This window comes from Symphalangus syndactylus, chromosome 13 (genome assembly GCF_028878055.3).
Source record: "Symphalangus syndactylus isolate Jambi chromosome 13, NHGRI_mSymSyn1-v2.1_pri, whole genome shotgun sequence".
NCBI lineage: Eukaryota > Metazoa > Chordata > Mammalia > Primates > Hylobatidae > Symphalangus > Symphalangus syndactylus.
In genome coordinates, this window is record NC_072435.2 from 21,037,809 (window position 1) to 21,055,925 (window position 18,117).

Consider the following 18,117-nt stretch of genomic DNA (forward strand, 5'->3'; position numbering starts at 1 on the left):
TAGTGTATATTTTCCAATATTTTCTTTTATTATTTCCAGACCACATTTCTTAATTTGAATAAAGGCTATTTGAGAATACATTTCTTTGTAGGTTGTTCACTGCTGTAAATACCAATCTAGATGAGTCTCTGAACCAGATAAGATGTTGAGTAATGCTTCCCCTCAACTCTTTCACCTTTGTACTCACTCTCTTTTTACTATTTAATTTCTTCCAAGTTTGCTATTCCTCACCATTCATATGAATGAAAAAATGTCACACTTTGTAGAAATAAGAATTTCGGGGCCGGGCGCGGTGGCTCACGCTTGTAATCCCAGCACTTTGGGAGGCCGAGGCGGGTGGATCACGAGGTCAGGAGATCGAGACCACGGTGAAACCCCGTCTCTACTAAAAAAAATACAAAATGGAGTTTGTTGGTTTCTTACAAAACTAAACACACTTTTACCATACAATGCGGTAACCATATTTTTCAGAATTTATCCATATGAGTGGAAAATTTATGTCCACACAAAAACCTGTACATGTATGTGTATAGCAGTTTTATCCAAAACTGGCATACCTTGGAAGCAACAAAAATGTCCTCCAGTAAGTGAATGGATTAGAAACTGTAGTATATCACCGGGTGCGGTGGCTCACGCCTGTAATCCCAGCACTTTGGGAGGCCAAGGTGGGTGGATCATGAGGTCAGGAGATCGAGACCATCCTGGCTAACACGGTGAAACCCCATCTCTACTAAAAATACAAAAATAAAAATTAGCCGGGCGTGGTGGCGGGCGCCTGTACTCCCAGCTACTCGGAGAGGCTGAGGCAGGAGAATGGCGTGAACCCGGGAGGCGGAGCTTGCAGTGAGCCGAGATTGCGCCACTGCACTCCAGCCTGGGCGACAGAGCGAGACTCCATCTCAAAAAAAAAAAAAAAAAAAAAAAAAAAGAAATAAGAATTTCGGTGATGTGGCTCACGCCTGTAATCCCAGCACTTTGGGAGGCCAAGGCGGGCAGATCACCTGAGGTCAGGAGTTCAAAACCAGCCTGGCCAACATGGCAAAACCCTGTCGCTACTAAAAATACAAAAATTCCCCGGGCGTGGGGGTGGGCGCCTGTAATCCCAGCTACTTGGGAGGCTGAGGCAGAAGAATTGTTTGAACCTGGGAGGCGGAGGTTGCAGTGAGCCGAGATTGCGCCATTGCACTCCAGCCTGGGCAACAGAACAAGACATCTCAAAAAAAAAAAAAAAAAAAGAATGTCATGGGAGCCAAGATTCCAGCATAGCCAAGGGTTCAACTTACATGTCTCATGTCTTAGAACTGTTTCCTCTGTTTACCTTTATTTGTTCCCATTTCACAGATAATTTTCTCTTTTAGGTATCATGTCATTCTAAATGGATAACTCCAGTAATTAATGTTAATAACTTTCTACAATTTTCTAACTTCAAAAATATTTTTCAGAGTTTATCTCCAATCCTCTTGGAGACACTGTCACTGCAATTACAGGTGGAAGAATAAAATGACTATCATTTCCCAGCAAGGAGATGAGGTCATGGAATCCCAAACCTTATTCTCAGAGTTCAGATGCCCATGCCCAAAACTGATGCTACTTTCCTAGTAGCAAATACCAATTTGGTAAGTAACCACTATTTCTACATAAATGTCATATTCTTCAAAAAGTAGACTATATCTTGGAGAATCCAGTAAGAAATGTTACATAAAAAATTGTAATTTTGAGGTTTAGAATACAAATACTCAGAAGGAACATACTATGAGGGACTCAGAAGCATAGACCACCTCATGCATTTGCTTTAGTGCCCCTAGAATCTCTATTCCGTATTTTCTTTTATAATCTGTCTGGATTAGCCTCCATTTCATCCCTGACCAAATACTCTGAACTTCACACAATCACTCAAAGAGTTTATTTGCCTGTGAAGAGCAATAAGACAATTTGTTTTACTCACAACTACTGAGTGGACATTTGGCATCTCTGTAGCAATTAATTGGAAACAAACATTTTTGCTTTTTTTAAAACCATGATTTCAAAATAGAATCTGTAGGGGTATTTTACTAAAGATTCTCAGACACCTGCAAGACCAAACATTCTTTCTAATTTAGTGTAAGAAAAATATTTGTAAAAAGCTGTAAGTTACAAATAGATAATCCTGAATATAAGGACTCTGAAGCTATAATTGTTAGGCAGATTTGAAAGCATGGTTTGTTTTTTTTTTTTTTGACGGAGTTTTGCTCTTGTCGCCCAGGCTGGAGTAATGGCGCAGTCTCTGCTCACTGCAACCTCTGCCTCCCGGATTCAAGCAATTCTCCTGCCTATGTTGGTACTTTTAGTAGAGATGGGGTTTCACCATGTTGGCCAGGCTGGTCTGGAACTCCCGTCCTCAGATGATCCGCCTGCCTCGGCCTTCCGAAGGGCCGGGATTATAGGTGTGAGCCACTGCGCCCGGCCGAAAGCATCTTGTATAAGTATATAATAATGTAATTACCAGTATTTTGCTATGTCCTATGTTGAAGTAGCTCAGGTAATTCTGAATCAGTATGTATTTAGTGTGTCATCTAGACGTCATAAAATGGCTTATTCTGGCAAAATTTATTCTGGTCACATACACTCTCTGATGAATATCTAGTTTCCTAAAGACTGTAATTTTTTTTTTTTTTTTTTTGAGGTGGAGTCTTGCTCTGTCACTCAGGCTGGAGTGCAGTGGTGTGATCTCGGCTCATTGCAAGCTCCGCCTCCTGGGTTCACACCATTCTCCTGCCTCAGCCTCCCGAGTAGCTGGGACTACAGGTGCCTGCCACCACACCCGGCTAATTTTTTGTATTTTTAGTAGAGACGGGGTTTCACTGTGGTAGCCAGGATGGTCTCCATCTCCTGACCTCGTGATCCGCCCGCCTCAGCCTCCCAAAGTAATGAGATTACAGGCGTGAGCTGGCCTAAATTACCGAGTGCTAAGATTAGGCGCCTGGCCAAAATAATGTAATGTTTAGTTAAATCTGAACTGTGCTCCACTAGTACCTCTGTACCAGAAAACCTTGAGCCTTTTTGAAAACTTGAAGTTTGTAAGAGGCTTAGTGTTAAGCATAATCTTAGGATTTGCAGACTACTAGTCTTTTTCCCCAATTAATAAAATCTTTGTTAATCTCACAAGTTAATTTGGCATGCTTGTATATGGCTTAATTTTATACATTTTGATATTAAGTAATTTCATTTCTTTCCTTTTCATTAGTCTCTTATTGTGCTTCATCAACCTAATTGTTTGTTGTTCTAATAGTATTTTTTTCAATTTTTACAGTGCTACATAATTTACTATTGTTTTAAACAAATCTATGCACATGTGGCATATTATCCTCTCTGAATCGCTTACTCTATAATTTAGACTGAGATCACTATTGTTAATTTTCCCAGGAACAATTTTATTCATTTTCAAATATACTACGAACTCCATTGCTAATCTGTTTGTGGTAACTGCTCAATTAATTGTCTTCCACAGCTCTTTAAACCAATCCCAAAAGGCCAGGCACGGTGGCTCATGCCTGTAATCCCAGCACTTTGGGAGGTCGAGGCAGCCGGATCACCTGAGGTCAGAAGTTCAAGACCAGCCTGACCAACATGGAGAAACCACGTCTCTACCAAAAATACAAAATTAGCCGGGCGTGGTGGTGCATGCCTGTAATCCCAGCTACTTGGGAGGCTGAGGCAGAAGAATCACTTGAACCCGGGAGGCAGAGGTTGCAGTGAGCTGAGATAGTGCCATGGCACTCCAGCCTGGGCAACAAGAGCGAAACTCCGTCTTGAAAACAAAATCCATTTATGATTATGAAATTCAAAATGATCAAGGCTATTAACATGTTATCCCACACACCAGAACTGTTGTCGAGTTTTCAGTTCACCAATAGGCATTTCCCCTCCAAAATTTGATGCCTTTTACTATTTTTTTTTTTTTGAGACAGTCTCGCTTTATTGCACAGGCTAGAGCGCAGCGGCGCAATCTTGGCTCACTGCCACCTCTGTCTCCTGGGTTCAGGCGATTCTCCTGCCTTAGCCTCCTGAGCAGCTGGGACTACAGGTGTGCACCTCCACACTGAGCTAAAGTCTCCAATCTCATCTAAATTGTCTAAGTCCAGTATGGATGACGCTCTAGGTATAATCCCATGTTGGGGCACAATTCTTCTGTGTTGCTGGGGGGTTCGGGGGGTCTCTGGACATTGTTGGTGAGACCCCAGCCCCAGCCAGCATCCAGGTTCTTAACACCATCGAAAGAATTCAGTGACAAGTCACAATGAAGCAAAGGCAAGCAGCTTTTATTGTGAAGCAAAAGTACACACAAGAGAGAAGTGTGGGAGTGCCTCTGAGAGCAAGTCATGCAAAACAAAGTTTGGGTTTCTAATTGTATGGGTGTTTCTTTAATCTGGGTAATCATTAGGTATTCTGGGAAAGGAGGGGATTTCAGGGACCCCTGATTACCATCCCTCCTCCCTTATTTGGGTTTGCCTGGAAGAGTCATGGACATGTCACCGACTGGGGTTCTGGCAGTTTTCTCTTTTGTTTTGGGTTTTCTGTTACCCCATGGTTTCTTTGCCTAGTTACCATTTTAGCTGTTGTTTGGGTTTTTCTTTGTTTTTTCAGCTGCACCAAAACCAGGGTGTTGAGATTTTCCATCCTCCTGTGACCATCCAGTGCTATTCCTGTCTCATTTGGATCCGTAAAACTAGAAAACTAGTTATCTGCTCCCAAACAAAACGGTGGGAAAGACCTAGGATAATAGTTATACATATACGCATTGTTTCGAAAGGGGAGGAAATGGAAGGGGGAAAACAAAATAATGGAACCACCAATCCCAAGAAAATCTGAAATCTAGTTTGGCAAATGCCACTGGGAGTCAAGACATGGGAATATCACATGGTTCAGGACTCTGCCCACTGGACTCTCCTCTGCTCTGAGTCATCCTTCCTTTCTCATGAAAGGTAGCAAGGGCTTGCACCTGTTTCCGCAGCCAGTCCCATGTATAGAATACTACACCCTTTAACTTCACACTTTTACATGCCTACACCCTTTAACTTCATACTTTCAAGGTCCCTTTAGACCCAAGGTGAGCATTTCCACTGGTATAAAATTTTCAAGAATTTTGTGAGTCTCCTGTACGTCACTGAAATTCACAACATTAGAAAAGAGGCTTATGCAGATTATTCCTCCTAGGGAATCCCCTATCTATATTTTTGGCTTTTGCTGAGATGAGTGATAGTTTAAACTTCTTACAAACTGTTTGTATTGAAGGGATCTACAAGTCACATTTAATCTCTTCAAAGAGCTTTTTGTGTGACAGTGTTCTAATGTATGTTTTGATCTCGGTAATGGCAAACATCATTGGCTATCTCTCTAAAACGTGCTTTCCTGACAATGAATCTCTTAATTTCAATGGTTTTTTTTTTTTTTTTCCAATTAAGATGGGCTGAGAATTTCCCAAATCATCAAATCTTGGGTCTTTTCTGTTTCGCAGTTCTTCCCTGTGTGTATCTCTTTTCCAATATATTTTACTATAATTAGTAAGCTACATAGCCACACCTTCAAAACCTCTGCTTAAAAATGTTCTCAGCTAAGTGTCCATATAAATACTCATGCATCAATATTTGCAGCAGTTTTTTAATATTTAAAAATGAGAGCCGGGCGCGGTGGCTCACGCTTGTAATCCCAGCACTTTGGGAGGCCGAGGCGGGTGGATCACGAGGTCAGGAGATCGAGACCACGGTGAAACCCCGTCTCTACCAAAAATACAAAAAAATTAGCCGGGCGTGGTGGCGGGCGCCTGTAGTCCCAGCTACTCGGAGAGGCTGAGGCAGGAGAATGGCGTGAACCCGGGAGGAGGAGGTTGCAGCGAGCCGAGATTGCGCCACTGCATTCCAGCCTGGGCGACAGAGCGAGACTCTGTCTCAAAAAAAAAAAAAAAAAAAATGAGGGTGGAGTACAGACATCAATTAAGATAAATGGATAAACTGTGGTATATCCATACAGAATAGGACTCAGTAATTTTAAAACGGGCTGTTCATACATACCATGGACAAATTTCAAATTATGTTGCATGAAAGACAGCAGACAAAATTAACACTTTATAGACGGACTTACATAAAATTCTAGAAAAGACAAATTTACCTATAGTGAAAACTACTCAATGGTTGCCTAGGGATTTTGGGGGAAGGTGAGCACTGAGAGAGAGGTTAAGGGCCTGAGATTAACTTTGGGGGTGACAGATATGTCCAATACCACTGATACGGTGATAGTTTCGTGTGTGTGTGTGTGTGTGTGTATGTATCAATACTCGTACACTTTAAATATGTGCAATATATTGCATGTTGATTACACCTCAGTGAATCTATAAAAAGTTATCTCATTTAAAAATCTGGGTCTCCCACTGCTATTGGAAACTGGACAACTGGACATCACTAAGAGTGACTCTACCTCACTACGGTGACTCTTATCACTCCAAATACCTTGGGAAGACAATCTCTTCCTCAGTAGTAAGAAAAACTGGCAAACAATGAGGACCATTGCCAACAGAGTCACGAGAAACTCCAGCTGGTCACAAAAGCTACTTCCTTGGACCACCACACGTCTTTATTCCCAGGGTTACTGCCTGTGCAGCAAAGACATTAGGTAAAGAGGCCAGGGAGGTAGAGGAATCTAGGAAAACTACATTCGTTGCTGCACCAGTGACCTTGACCTAACAGTAACATGGCCCTGGAGATCCTGAGATTTCTGGATACCCTGATCCCATTCAGCCTTAGTGCCTGGACTGTCTGTGGATGTGTTTTTACAATAGGCACTTCCCCTCTAGTTTGCCACAATCTCCCCAATCCCAGTTACTTACACCCAATATTTATCAATTTTGTTTCCCTACTGGATGCTTTAGATCTTACCAACAGTGGCCTGTGAAACAGATTCAGGCCTTCAGGGAATACGGCCACTCAGCAGGTCCTGAGGAACAGCTTTCCCTCAGCAGTGTTGGGGAATATGGGACATATGCTGCAAACAAGACACCCAATCCATGCTGTTTCAAAACACTGCAGGCTGTCACAGCAGCAGCACCCTCCTCAAGGTGAAATATGGGCTCTCAAATAACTCTAAAATCCAGACAAATCAGGTCTACACAAGATCTGAATTCTTACTTAACAAGCTTTGTCAGCTATGGAAGTTAACATCAAAACTGGACTAAGAACTGTTCTCCCTCAACCCACTGTCCCATTTGAGGCAAAGTTGGAGGCACGGCACAAAGGCTGTCTTCAGTTTGGCAGAGCCTGTTTTCAATCCACTCTAGATAGTAAGAAGAACCTCCAAGATTAAAGGTGGCTTAAACTGTAAAGCCTTTATTATCACAAACCAGAGCAACATGAGGCAAGTACTTTCCCAGGCCAGGTGACTTGGAGGTTGGAAAAACTCGATTACAAGTATGTGAGATGAAGAATATCCATGAAGAAAGTAAACCTTTTGTATAAGCCACCAGCAGATACAGCTCAGACCCTCTTGGCTAAAAATGGGTCATGTCCATACCTATACCTGTCATACAGAAGGGAATGAGGACCCCCAATGAACTCAGGCATTTCATGATTTTCTCCAGGGACTGGAGAATACAAAACCCTGCCTTCCCCAATGCTGGGGTATCTTAGCTGGTAGAGTTAAGATGGTTTCGGCCACAGGGATTGACAGTGACATAACTCTGGCAAAAGACCTGAGTAAGTTAGAAAGTGCAACATATCCCTAGAAGGTTCCTACGTACCTGGCACCCTAAGTTATCTCCTTTGTGTCAATGTTCAGATATATGAAATTAAACATCTGATTGATGAGTCCTGTTGTATTCAAAGCACTCCTAAAGCCTGCCTGCAGTGTGAACTTTCTGATGCCGATTGAGGTGGGAGCTTAAGCTGTAGGCCTTCCCACATTCACTGCACTCATATGGCCTTTCTCCGGTGTGAACTCTTTGGTGTCGAACAAGGTGGGATGTTCTGATAAAGTCTTTCCCACATTTACTGCACACAAAAGGCCTTTCACCAGTGTGAACCCTCTGGTGTGCAATAAAGTCAGAACTTCGACTAAAGAATTTCCCACATTCAATGCACTCAAAAGGCTTTGACTCAGTGTGAATTCGCTGATGTTTAATGAGGGTGTATTTGTGGCCAAAGGATTTCCCACAATCACTGCAATCATAAGGATTTTCTCCAGTGTGAATACTCTCATGCTGAACAAGTGTAGATTTGTGTCTGAAGACTTTCCCACAATCACTGCACTTATAAGGCCTTGCTCCATTGTGAACTCTCTGGTGTACAATTAGATTGGAGTGATGGCTAAAATATTTCCCACATTCATTGCACTTATAAGGCATTTCTCCAGTGTGGATTCTCTTGTGCTGAGTAAGGTTGTCTTTTCGACTGAAGGTTTTTCCACATTCGCTGCATTCATAAGGCCTTTCTCCAGTATGGATTCTCTGATGCTGGACAAGTGTAGCTTTGCGGCTGAAGGCTTTCCCACATTCGCTGCACTCGTAAGGCTTCTCTCCACTATGAATTCTCTGGTGCTGGACAAGTGTGTCTTTGCGGCTGAAAGCTTTCCCACATTCACTGCACTTGTAATGCATTTGTTCACCATGAAATGCATCCCCACTCTCAGTGCTCCTGTGTGTCTTCCTCTTACTGCGGATGGCCTTTTGTTGGCAGCCACCCAAAGTAGCCTGGAAGTTTTTCTGCTCCTCCTTACATGTAAAGGGCTTCTCTGACAGGTGAGGTTCTTTGCTAACTGTGCAGTTCTTCACAATTGAGGCCTCACTTTTATCCCTTCTTAAGGGTTGCTCTATACTGTAATACTTCTGGTACTGATGAAGGTTTGCACTGAACCAGAATTGTCTCCCACATGCCCCACATGTGTGAGGTTTCAGTCCATGGTGTGTACCCTGGTGTTCATCCAGGTGCAAAATATCTTTCAAGATGGGGCCACATATGTCACAAGGGAGAGCTGTCTGTGCGGGCAAACCTGCCTTGGAAGTATTAACATGTGACACTGCTATAGAAATGCTCTGTTCAGAAGATGACTCTTCATCCTTCACTCCATGCCAACAACCTGAAGGCAGAAAAATACTATTGATGTACATGCTGACTTTGGTGGGTGGGGCAACTCCATCACAAATATGTGTCTGCTGTACCCAGGACTGAGTACCTAACTTTCCTGGTGGAACAGAGCTAGGATCAGGTTGAAAAAAGGGCTGCTGTATAGTACTGGAATCTAAGAGTCACAGAATGGAGATGGCCTCACAAGAAACAAAGACATGAGGATGGGGTGTAGTATAAGGTCTCCAACTTAATCCTCTGCAATGACTTTTAGCAGGACCTTGGCTGACTGTGGGTGTCAGGTGAGTGCTATGCAGAAATGTGTGTCCAGGCCCAGGAAAATGTGATTAAAAATAAGTAATGTGTTCAGGGACTATTTGAGGATATGCACACATCTTACGACACAATAGTGTAAGTGTAGTCCAATACTGGAAAGCACTGCAGAGAGAGCTGTTGCTCTACTAGAGCCCCTCTGGTAAAGGATGGGAGAAGACAGCCCTGGGTCAGAGTCAGATTAGAAATGACAAGAGTGTACAGAATGGGGATAAAAAGGTAGAAATAAGTTAGGGCCTCTGGCCTTGGCACTTGTGATGGGTACAACACAGGTTTCTGGAACTACAGGAACCCAGCCCTGAGGTTATGGCATCCCTCAGCTCCCACTCACCAGGGCCTGTCCAAGCCCCTCCTGCTGTGACTAGAGTCATGTCCTCTCAGGCAGCCAGAGTTCTCTCTCTTGTTACAATTCAGCAACCACAGAGGATCTGGAAGATACAAGCATAGGGGAAAGGTGAAACAGGCTGAGAGCACTAGCCAGAGTAGCCCACCCATGCAAAATTGCAAGAAAATAAATGCTACAAAATGAACCTCAGAAAATTGTCCTGCAGGAACAGTGCAGTGGGCCCACAAGTGGTGACCATGATGACTGAAATTGAGGACACAGGCAGACTCAAGGAAATTACAATTAGAAGAAGTAGGTGGAGCCTGGAGTCCAGAGATGTCACGAGTGGGACAGTCACCCGGCCAGGGAGAGGCCAAGCAGGATTCACTGGGTCACCTTAGGACCTCTGACCTCCAAACCCTTCCTGGCAAGGCTTCAGGACAGCAGGAGCTGAGGAACACAGCGAAGAGAGGAGGCAATGCATCTAGCTGAGCCTTGGCACCCAGGGGACCTATGTGAGGGAATCAGAGAAGACAGCAGTGCCCATGCTCTAGCTATGGAAAGGAAAGAGCAACTCCTAGGGCAAAAAGGAAGATTAGGACCCAGCCCAGCAAAACCCAGGGAGACTATAAATGCAAAGCACAGAAGCCATTATTTCATAATAGAAGAGTCTCTGAGCCTCATCTAGCAGCTCCCATTCCTCCTAAGAGAAGTAAACAAATAAATCCCTGAAGGTCACACAGCCCTGTGTGAGGTGGACAACTGAGCTTAAGGACAGCCTCTCTCTCCAGGACTCCTTGTCACATCTAACTCAAACGAGATAATAGGCCCTGGTGTGATTGGTGCCTGTTCTCAACTCATATTCCATTAATCATTTTGTCCAGCTCAGAACAGGCAAGTGGACAGATAAAACACCATGGGCCTGGTATGTAGGACCCAACCCTTCTCCTATCAGCCAGCTCCCCGGGGATCAACAGATTATTCCTCATACACAAACCTGAGCTCAGCATTCTTTCAGAAACCCTTGGTACCAAAGCTCTGGGCTCATGAATTCACACTCCATCTCCACGTGCACATCACTCTTTTGGCCATACCTCCTTTACATCTATGGACACCTATAACATAGGTATCTCCATGGCTTCGCCACATGCAAATCTGCACACAGCATCCAGAGAATGCTTGGATAAGGCATCCAGGATCACATCTGGTCCTGATCAATGGCCACACTTCCATGGGTTGCCCTGAATCCACCTATTAAATTCTCCCCTCCTGGCTCTATTTCACAGGTCAATTCAGCAATCCAGAACCACGTGCAGATCTCAGATAAACTCAGCCCCTTTCTGCTTTGCTGTTGTACTACTGAGGTCAGTCACAGGCTTCTTCTCAACAATTAACTCATTCAAAACCCACACTCACTGGGCACCTACCCCAAGCACAGGGATTCTGCCTACTGACCCAATCTGTCCCTGGACTAATTCACTAGCTTGACTGAAACTCCACAGGTCCCACCAAAGGTCACCATGGAAGCCTGAGGAGCACATAGAAAGCCGAATAAGCACTGGTTCTGGCCTCACTGCCACCTCACTTCTATTACTACAGTACTTCACCTCACATCCACTCTCTCCCTGGAACACTTTGCCACCTGCTTGACCCTATTATTCCCCTTCCTCCCAAGGACATTTCCCTCCCTCTTCTAGCCTCTAAGATGGCCCCTACCTCTACCCTGCTGTGCCTGCCCTTACAGTGTGCTGATGGCACTGTCACCATGACCTAAAGATTCTCTCTCTAAATTGGAAGCAAAGCTCCATCCTGATCCACATGCTGGTTGCCACCCTATGGATAGCTCCAACCTGAATCCCTTCTCTGAACTTCGGATCTCTGTGTCCAGCTGTCTACTTGACACCTCCACTCAAGTGTCTTTGGAACATGGTAGATTCCACATAGCCAAACTGCACTCCTGATATTACTTCTGAAAGGTACTCCTACCACCAACTTTGTCACTTCAGTTGATGGCATCTTTATATCTTCTCAGACTAAAAAATCCAGGCTCATCCTTCACCCCCCCTCCCTTTTCTTTCTCATCCTCCACATCAGAAAATCTGGTTGGTCCCACTTTAAGAAAAATGATTCAGAATCCATCCACATCTCCCACCTCTACAGCCACCACTCTGGTCCAACCTGAACTGTTGCATTAAGCTCCTCAGTGGTATTCCTTCCTTCATTCTCACTCCCACAGTCTTTTCTTCACTGTACAGAGAAAGTTGGTTAAGACCAAAGTCAGATCACTCCCTCCTAGCTCCAAACCTGTAGTGGCTCCCAATTCTCTCAGCATAGAAACACAGATCCTCAGGCTGCCATTTCTGGGCTGAATCCTGTCCCTGCTGTCTGATCCCACCAGACATAATGGAAGGCTGAGGTTCCCCGAACACTCCTAGTTTAGCCTCCAGTTAAGTATTTGCACATGCTGGTTCCTGTGCCTGAGATAATGTTCCACACTTCATCCCATTGCTTGCCAGAAATGGAAACCCTTCCACATAATTCCAAAACAGAATTTACAACACAAAGCTTTGGGTGACTGCAGGACCTCCAAAAACGGTAGGCAGAAGGGACACTGAAGAGTCCCAGAACATCATCATTCTCCACACTGAGTTGCTGAGATAATGGGGGTGTGTTGGGCTAAGTGAGGGCCTGAGACAATCTACTCTCATCTAGGTAGGAATCATAAGTTTCTGCCACCATGGCAACCTCACAAGAAGAGGGAAGCTGGGAGTGGCAGGTTCCCACAGTGGGATCTCATGGACTGAAATGTTTCCCTAAGCCCTACCTACCCTGCCCTTTGGCAGGAATGATTTTGGGTTAGCTCTCTAACTTCAGATACTCAGATCTCAGTGCTGGCTCCCACCAGCTGTGTGAACATAAATAAAGACCAGTGTCTGAGTGTCCTCATCTTAAAAGTGGGGATAATAACGGCACCCACCTCATAGGGCTACTGTTTGTATCAGGCTTGTCTGTACATCTCAAGTGCCTTTGAAACAGCTACTACTATCCATGCAAATGAACTGATGAGTTTTTGAAAAATTAGGTTTGTTTTGCCTGCTTTAAAGCTTTTAAGAAAATTTGGTAAGATTTCTCCATTGTAATAAAATACTTCAAGGCAAATTAATATTTTGACCAATTATTAAGTGCTAGTATAAATTTCCCTTACTTTGTACATACATTTTTTAGTTCCTTACTTCTGTGTACTTACAAGGTGTACACTAGCCCTTGCACTAAACCAGCCTACCTGATATATAGTCCTCTGAAGGGGAGCTGCAGTGATCCTTCATTAGAGATGTTCATCAATTCTGCTTACCTGAGGGTTTGGGTAACTGAGGCACCAATGCACTGGTTGGGGATGGGACTGCTCCACAGGCAGCGCCCATGAAGGCATGCTGAGCCTGTAGCGTGGCAAATCTACTGCATCCCTCACCTTGGTCTAAAGTGCAGGCCAGGCTACTTATGCTCTACAGCCCTCTCCTCTTGCTGACACTATAAAGTATAATAAAATTCCTCTTCAAAGATTTAGTCTGTTAACTTCCTTGTTCTTTGTTCTCAAACCTAACTTTCTTGTTCTCCATGCCTCCTTGCCCCTAGTTACTATAAACGACCTTCCTGTAAGCACTAATCAATAATTCACATCTGTTCCCTTACTCACTTTGCACCCATTTCCCCCGCCAAAACCACACATCCTACACAATCCACATGTCCCACCACTGTAACTTTACACCTTCCCCTTCCCTCTTCCTTCTTTGGGAAAATACTCACAAATACCCAATTGGGTCAGCTTAGATTAAGTGGTCCGACCCCAGCCCATGGGGGAGTGACACAGAGGAAGGTAGGGACTATGGGCTACAGATAAAAACCCCTTCCCTCCTTTGTTCAGTGTGCTCTTGGGATCGTGATTAACACAGGCAGCACACTTGCACAGAAGTAAATTGCCTTGCTGAGAAAACTTTTGCCTGAGTGCTGGTTTCACTTTGCAGCACCGAGCATTTACTTTCAACAACACCATCTAGAATGCTTTCACATGCCAGGACCCCTCCTTTCGGGAAGGAATCTTAAGTGTCCACCCCTTCATCCCTGGCCTTCCACCCTAACCCCACCTCTCACTTCAGAGGCCACATAAAATAACTTCCTTAAAATTCCACCCCCTAAATCTGATCTACTACAGGCTTTGACCTTATGCCTCACCCATTGAAGTCTCTAGCACAACCCCCTCTCCAGAACTCCAGACCTGCATGTTCAGCTACCCATGTGAACCTCCAATGCAGAACACCTTAGATTCACCAAGTCCAAAACCCAATTCCTGATCCCCCTGAAAGGTGCTCCCTGCTGTGACTTACCAATTTCCATTCTTTCACATGTTCAGGAAGGAAAACAGGCCAAAAACCCCTGGATAGCCCTTTCCTCCCTACATTCACTCAGGACCACATCTGATGCAGCAGGAAACCCCGTTGGTTCCATCTTTAAAAATCTATCCAGAATCTCATGACTTCCCCACCCAACCCCTCCTGCCACTGCTCTGGCCCAGCCACCGCCGCAACACTTCTGGAGTTTGTTGCAGGGACCTCCTCAAAAGTCTCCCTGCCTCCATCCTCATCGCTTCTACCTCACTGTAGTCGGTTTCCTCCTCAGCAAACATTGGAATACTTTAAAAATCCTTTATCAGGTCCCTTCCCTCCACCATTCAAAACCCGCCATGGCTCCTATCGTCCTCGCAATGAAGGTGTAACTTCTCCCCGCGACATTGCAGGCGTGACTACGGTTCACACACGCTCCTTACTGCTACGGGCTCAGTCCAGCTCCAAGCCTATGCTCAGGCTGCCCCTCTGCCAGTCACACTCGCCCCCACCCACCAGCGCCCCGCTGCCTTGAACACTGGGGCCTGCGCTGCAGGGACCCAGACAGGCGCTCCTCATTCGGAACTTCAGGATTCGGGGCGGGCGAAAGTCTGGGGAAGGCAGCACCCACCTGCGCCGGGCCATCACCGCGGCCGCCGCCATCACAGCTCGTAGACCGCACGGAACTGCGCGGGGGTCTCAGGTCGCGGGACCCCGGCACCGCGGTCGTCCGTACCCGGGGGCGGAGGCGGGGTCTCCGCTGGCGAGCCACTTTGCAGAGCGAACAGCGACTCCTCACGCACCCTCCCGCTTCCGTCACCTCGGAACCGCCCAGCAACCCTGAGCTTTTGCTCCGATGGTTCCACCTAAGAGCCGACAAGATGTCCACTGCGAGGAAGATGCCGGAAGTCCCGCCCAGAGAGCTTCCGCCCGCAGGGAAACGCCCCTAAGAGTGCCGCCGCCGCGCGGCGCACAGGTTTCTGGGCAATGTAGTTCTCATGTGCACTTGGCCGTGGCGACAGCTAACTCACCTGCACGCTGGGCAAAGGCCAAATGGTACTGCGAGGGGTGCTGAGAAATTATACCCTGAGACTCTGAGGTCAGGGCGTGGCTTCGCTCCTTTTAAAGGACCCTCAACCAGGTCCTGTGTAGTGAAGTCTGCAGGGATCCCCAAAATATTGGGATATATTCTTACAGATGTTCCCTGAAGCCACAACACCAAACGGACACGCAACATCCAATGTCACTCCGAGTCCACTCATAGTTCACTCAAATTTCCTTCATTTAAAAAATATGTGTACTGTAGAGGGAAGCTTTGAGTCTGTTTTGTGAGCCTCAGTTGGGTCAGGGTAAACAGAGAATTGTCCCCAGGCAGGGCCATGGAGTGGAAGAATGGTCTCCAGACAGTGGCTATGGAGGGCTGCTGGAGCTCACTGAGGCAAGTGGACTAATATAGAGCTCTTCCTCTGGTTTCCTCAGAAAAAAAAAATACCTGAGAGAACCATGAGGAGGAAGACAGGTGAGAGAAGGTGGTAAAGGAAGGCACCTTTCCTGCCTGTATGGTCACTAATGTTCAACCAAAGGAGAAATATTTTATCCAAATGAGAGTTCCTAGCCCAAAAGTCAAGATATATCTATTTCCTTTTGGGAATGTTTCTTATCTGAAAAGAAGAACCATTATAAATGCTTTTATATGCCAAGACAGGGGCTGAAAAGGTGGTGTCTGAACCCAGAAATAAAGATTTGGAAAATTGGGATCACATTTCTTGGTTGGGAGGTGATTCTCATTTCACCTGCAATTACACCGACAGTGTCTGAATTGAGAATTGAGATTTATTTATGGTTTAAAAAAAGAAGGGGGAATGTATGGGGAAAGAAAGACAAAAACATTTGTGAATTGTTTAAATTACTCAAAAGTTTTTTTTTGTTTGTTTGTTTTTTGAGATGGAGTCTCGCTCAGTCGCCCAGGCTGGAGTGCAGTGGTGCAATCATAGCTCACCGCAGGCTCCGCCTCCCAGGTTCACGCCATTCTCCTGCCTCAGCCTCTGGAGTAGCTGGGATTACATGCGCCTGCCACCATGCCCGGCTAACTTTTTGTATTTTTAGTAGAGATGGGGTTTCACCGTGTTAGCCAGGATGGTCTCAATCTCCTGACCTAGTGATCCGCCCGCCTTGGCATCCCAAAGTGCTAGGATTACAGGCGAGCCTCCGCGCCTGGCCAAATTACTCAAAGTTAATAATTCTGTAGTTATTCACAGATACATGAAGAAATGGACCTGAAGAAACATATCTGTGATAAATGAAAATGGTTAAGAAGACAGCAAAATTTGAGGAGACATTGAATTCTGAGAAGTGAGCAAATGAAGCTGAGCATAGAGCTGTGTTAGAACTATGACTACAAGCAGGGTTTAGTCTCCAAAACGTAATTTTATTTATTTAATTTTGGAGACAGGATCTCGCTGTGTTGCACAGGCTGGAGTGTAGTGGCATGATCATAGCTTGCTGCAGCCTCAAACTCTTGGGCTCAAGGGATCCTCCCACCTCAACCTCCCAAAAAGTTGGGATTACAGATGTGAGCCACTATGCTAGCCCTCTTTTCATTCTTGAAAACACTCATTAATACCTGGAGGGAGAAGTAAAGAAAACATTTAGAAAGTGCTATCAGAATGTTAAGGTGAACAGGGATGCTGTAGTATTATGCTTATTCACAGTTCTAACAAATGTTCAAGGAACACCTACTGTATTTCAGACACTATCTTAACTGCATGGGACATTTACAAAACAAGAGACAGACCCCAGTAGCTTACGCTGTACTCAAGAAAGAGGAGGAAATATGAAAAAAAAATGCTTAATTATATGGAATGTTAGAATGTGGCAGGCATAATGGAGAAAAAAGAAGGTGAAGACATTGAGAAGTGCTGGAATGATATGTAATGTTACATAGCCAAGAGAGGCCAATTTGTGGATGGGTCTTTATTGGAAAAGGACATGGAGAGCTCAATGCCACTGAAATAAGTTTAATGTTACTCAGAATTTCCCTAGAAATGAGAAGTACAGTATGCCATGCAGTGCCACAGGAGAAACAGGTTTCAGTCTAAAGGAAGAAGCAAGAGCTAGGGGAAAGCCTAGGCCAGATCAGAGCAAACAGCTGAGTACTGGCTAGTCTGAATAATTCTGGTTGGCTTCGATTTACAGGGGTGGTCTCTAGTTGCCTCATACCCTGACCCTGGTGTTAGAGTAGGTAGATATGTGTAGGGCAGGAGAGAGGGACCCCAGGAATGTCAGGCAATTTTGGAGTCAAGGATAGGCAATCATAAATCTTTTCCTCTGAGATAATAAACAGAACCAAGAGAGGGACCCCCGAGGTGGCCAGCTCTCATTGGGTGAAGGACAGGAAAGCATAAAACTATCCCTCTGAGATAAGTGGCCATGACTGGTACCAGGAGGGAAAAGTTTTCCAACAGATAGAAAACACCTGGAGCCAGTGAACCACAACCCCTGATAAGGTTTGAAGCATGCACAAAATGGGGCAAGATGGCAAAATTTGACTGGTATTTGACCTTCCTCTGGGGGTGCGTGAGTCATAAGGGAAAATCATCCTAAATGAGTATATGTATGACTTCAGTAAACAAACTGCATGCAGCCGCTCCCAAGTACTGGCAGACCACTGTGCATGCATAGTCCAGCAACAACCTACCCAAGGAAGGAGAATAGAGAGCCTGGGAAATGAGCAAATGTATAAAGTCCCAAGCCAAGGATCAAGTGGGGCACTTGACCTCTCAAGTAACCCACCTGGCCCTCTTCCAAGTGTACTTTGATTCCTTTCACTCCTACTCTAAAACATTTTAATAAACTCTCACTCCTGCTAAAAAAAGCTTGCCTTGGTCTCTTCCTCTGCCTTAAACCAACCTCTGCCTCCTTGGTTGAATTTTCTTCTGAGGAGGCAAGGACCAAAATTGCTGCGGACTGCTGCAAACTCACTGGCAGTAACGCT

The 18,117-nt window shown here is 45.1% G+C and overlaps 1 protein-coding gene across 1 annotated transcript; it reads right to left on the minus strand.

Annotated features, from left to right (window-relative positions):
* Positions 1-4,277: 4,277 nt before the first annotated feature.
* ZNF134 (zinc finger protein 134) lies at positions 4,278-15,045 on the minus strand. The gene is made up of 3 exons (XM_055239937.2): positions 14,755-15,045; positions 9,751-9,847; positions 4,278-9,099 (listed from the first exon to the last, which is right to left on the minus strand). Exons 2-3 carry the CDS (start codon positions 9,788-9,790, stop codon positions 7,856-7,858), a joined length of 1,284 nt encoding a protein of 427 aa, XP_055095912.2. The 5' UTR covers positions 9,791-9,847; positions 14,755-15,045; the 3' UTR covers positions 4,278-7,855.
* Positions 15,046-18,117: the final 3,072 nt, after the last annotated feature.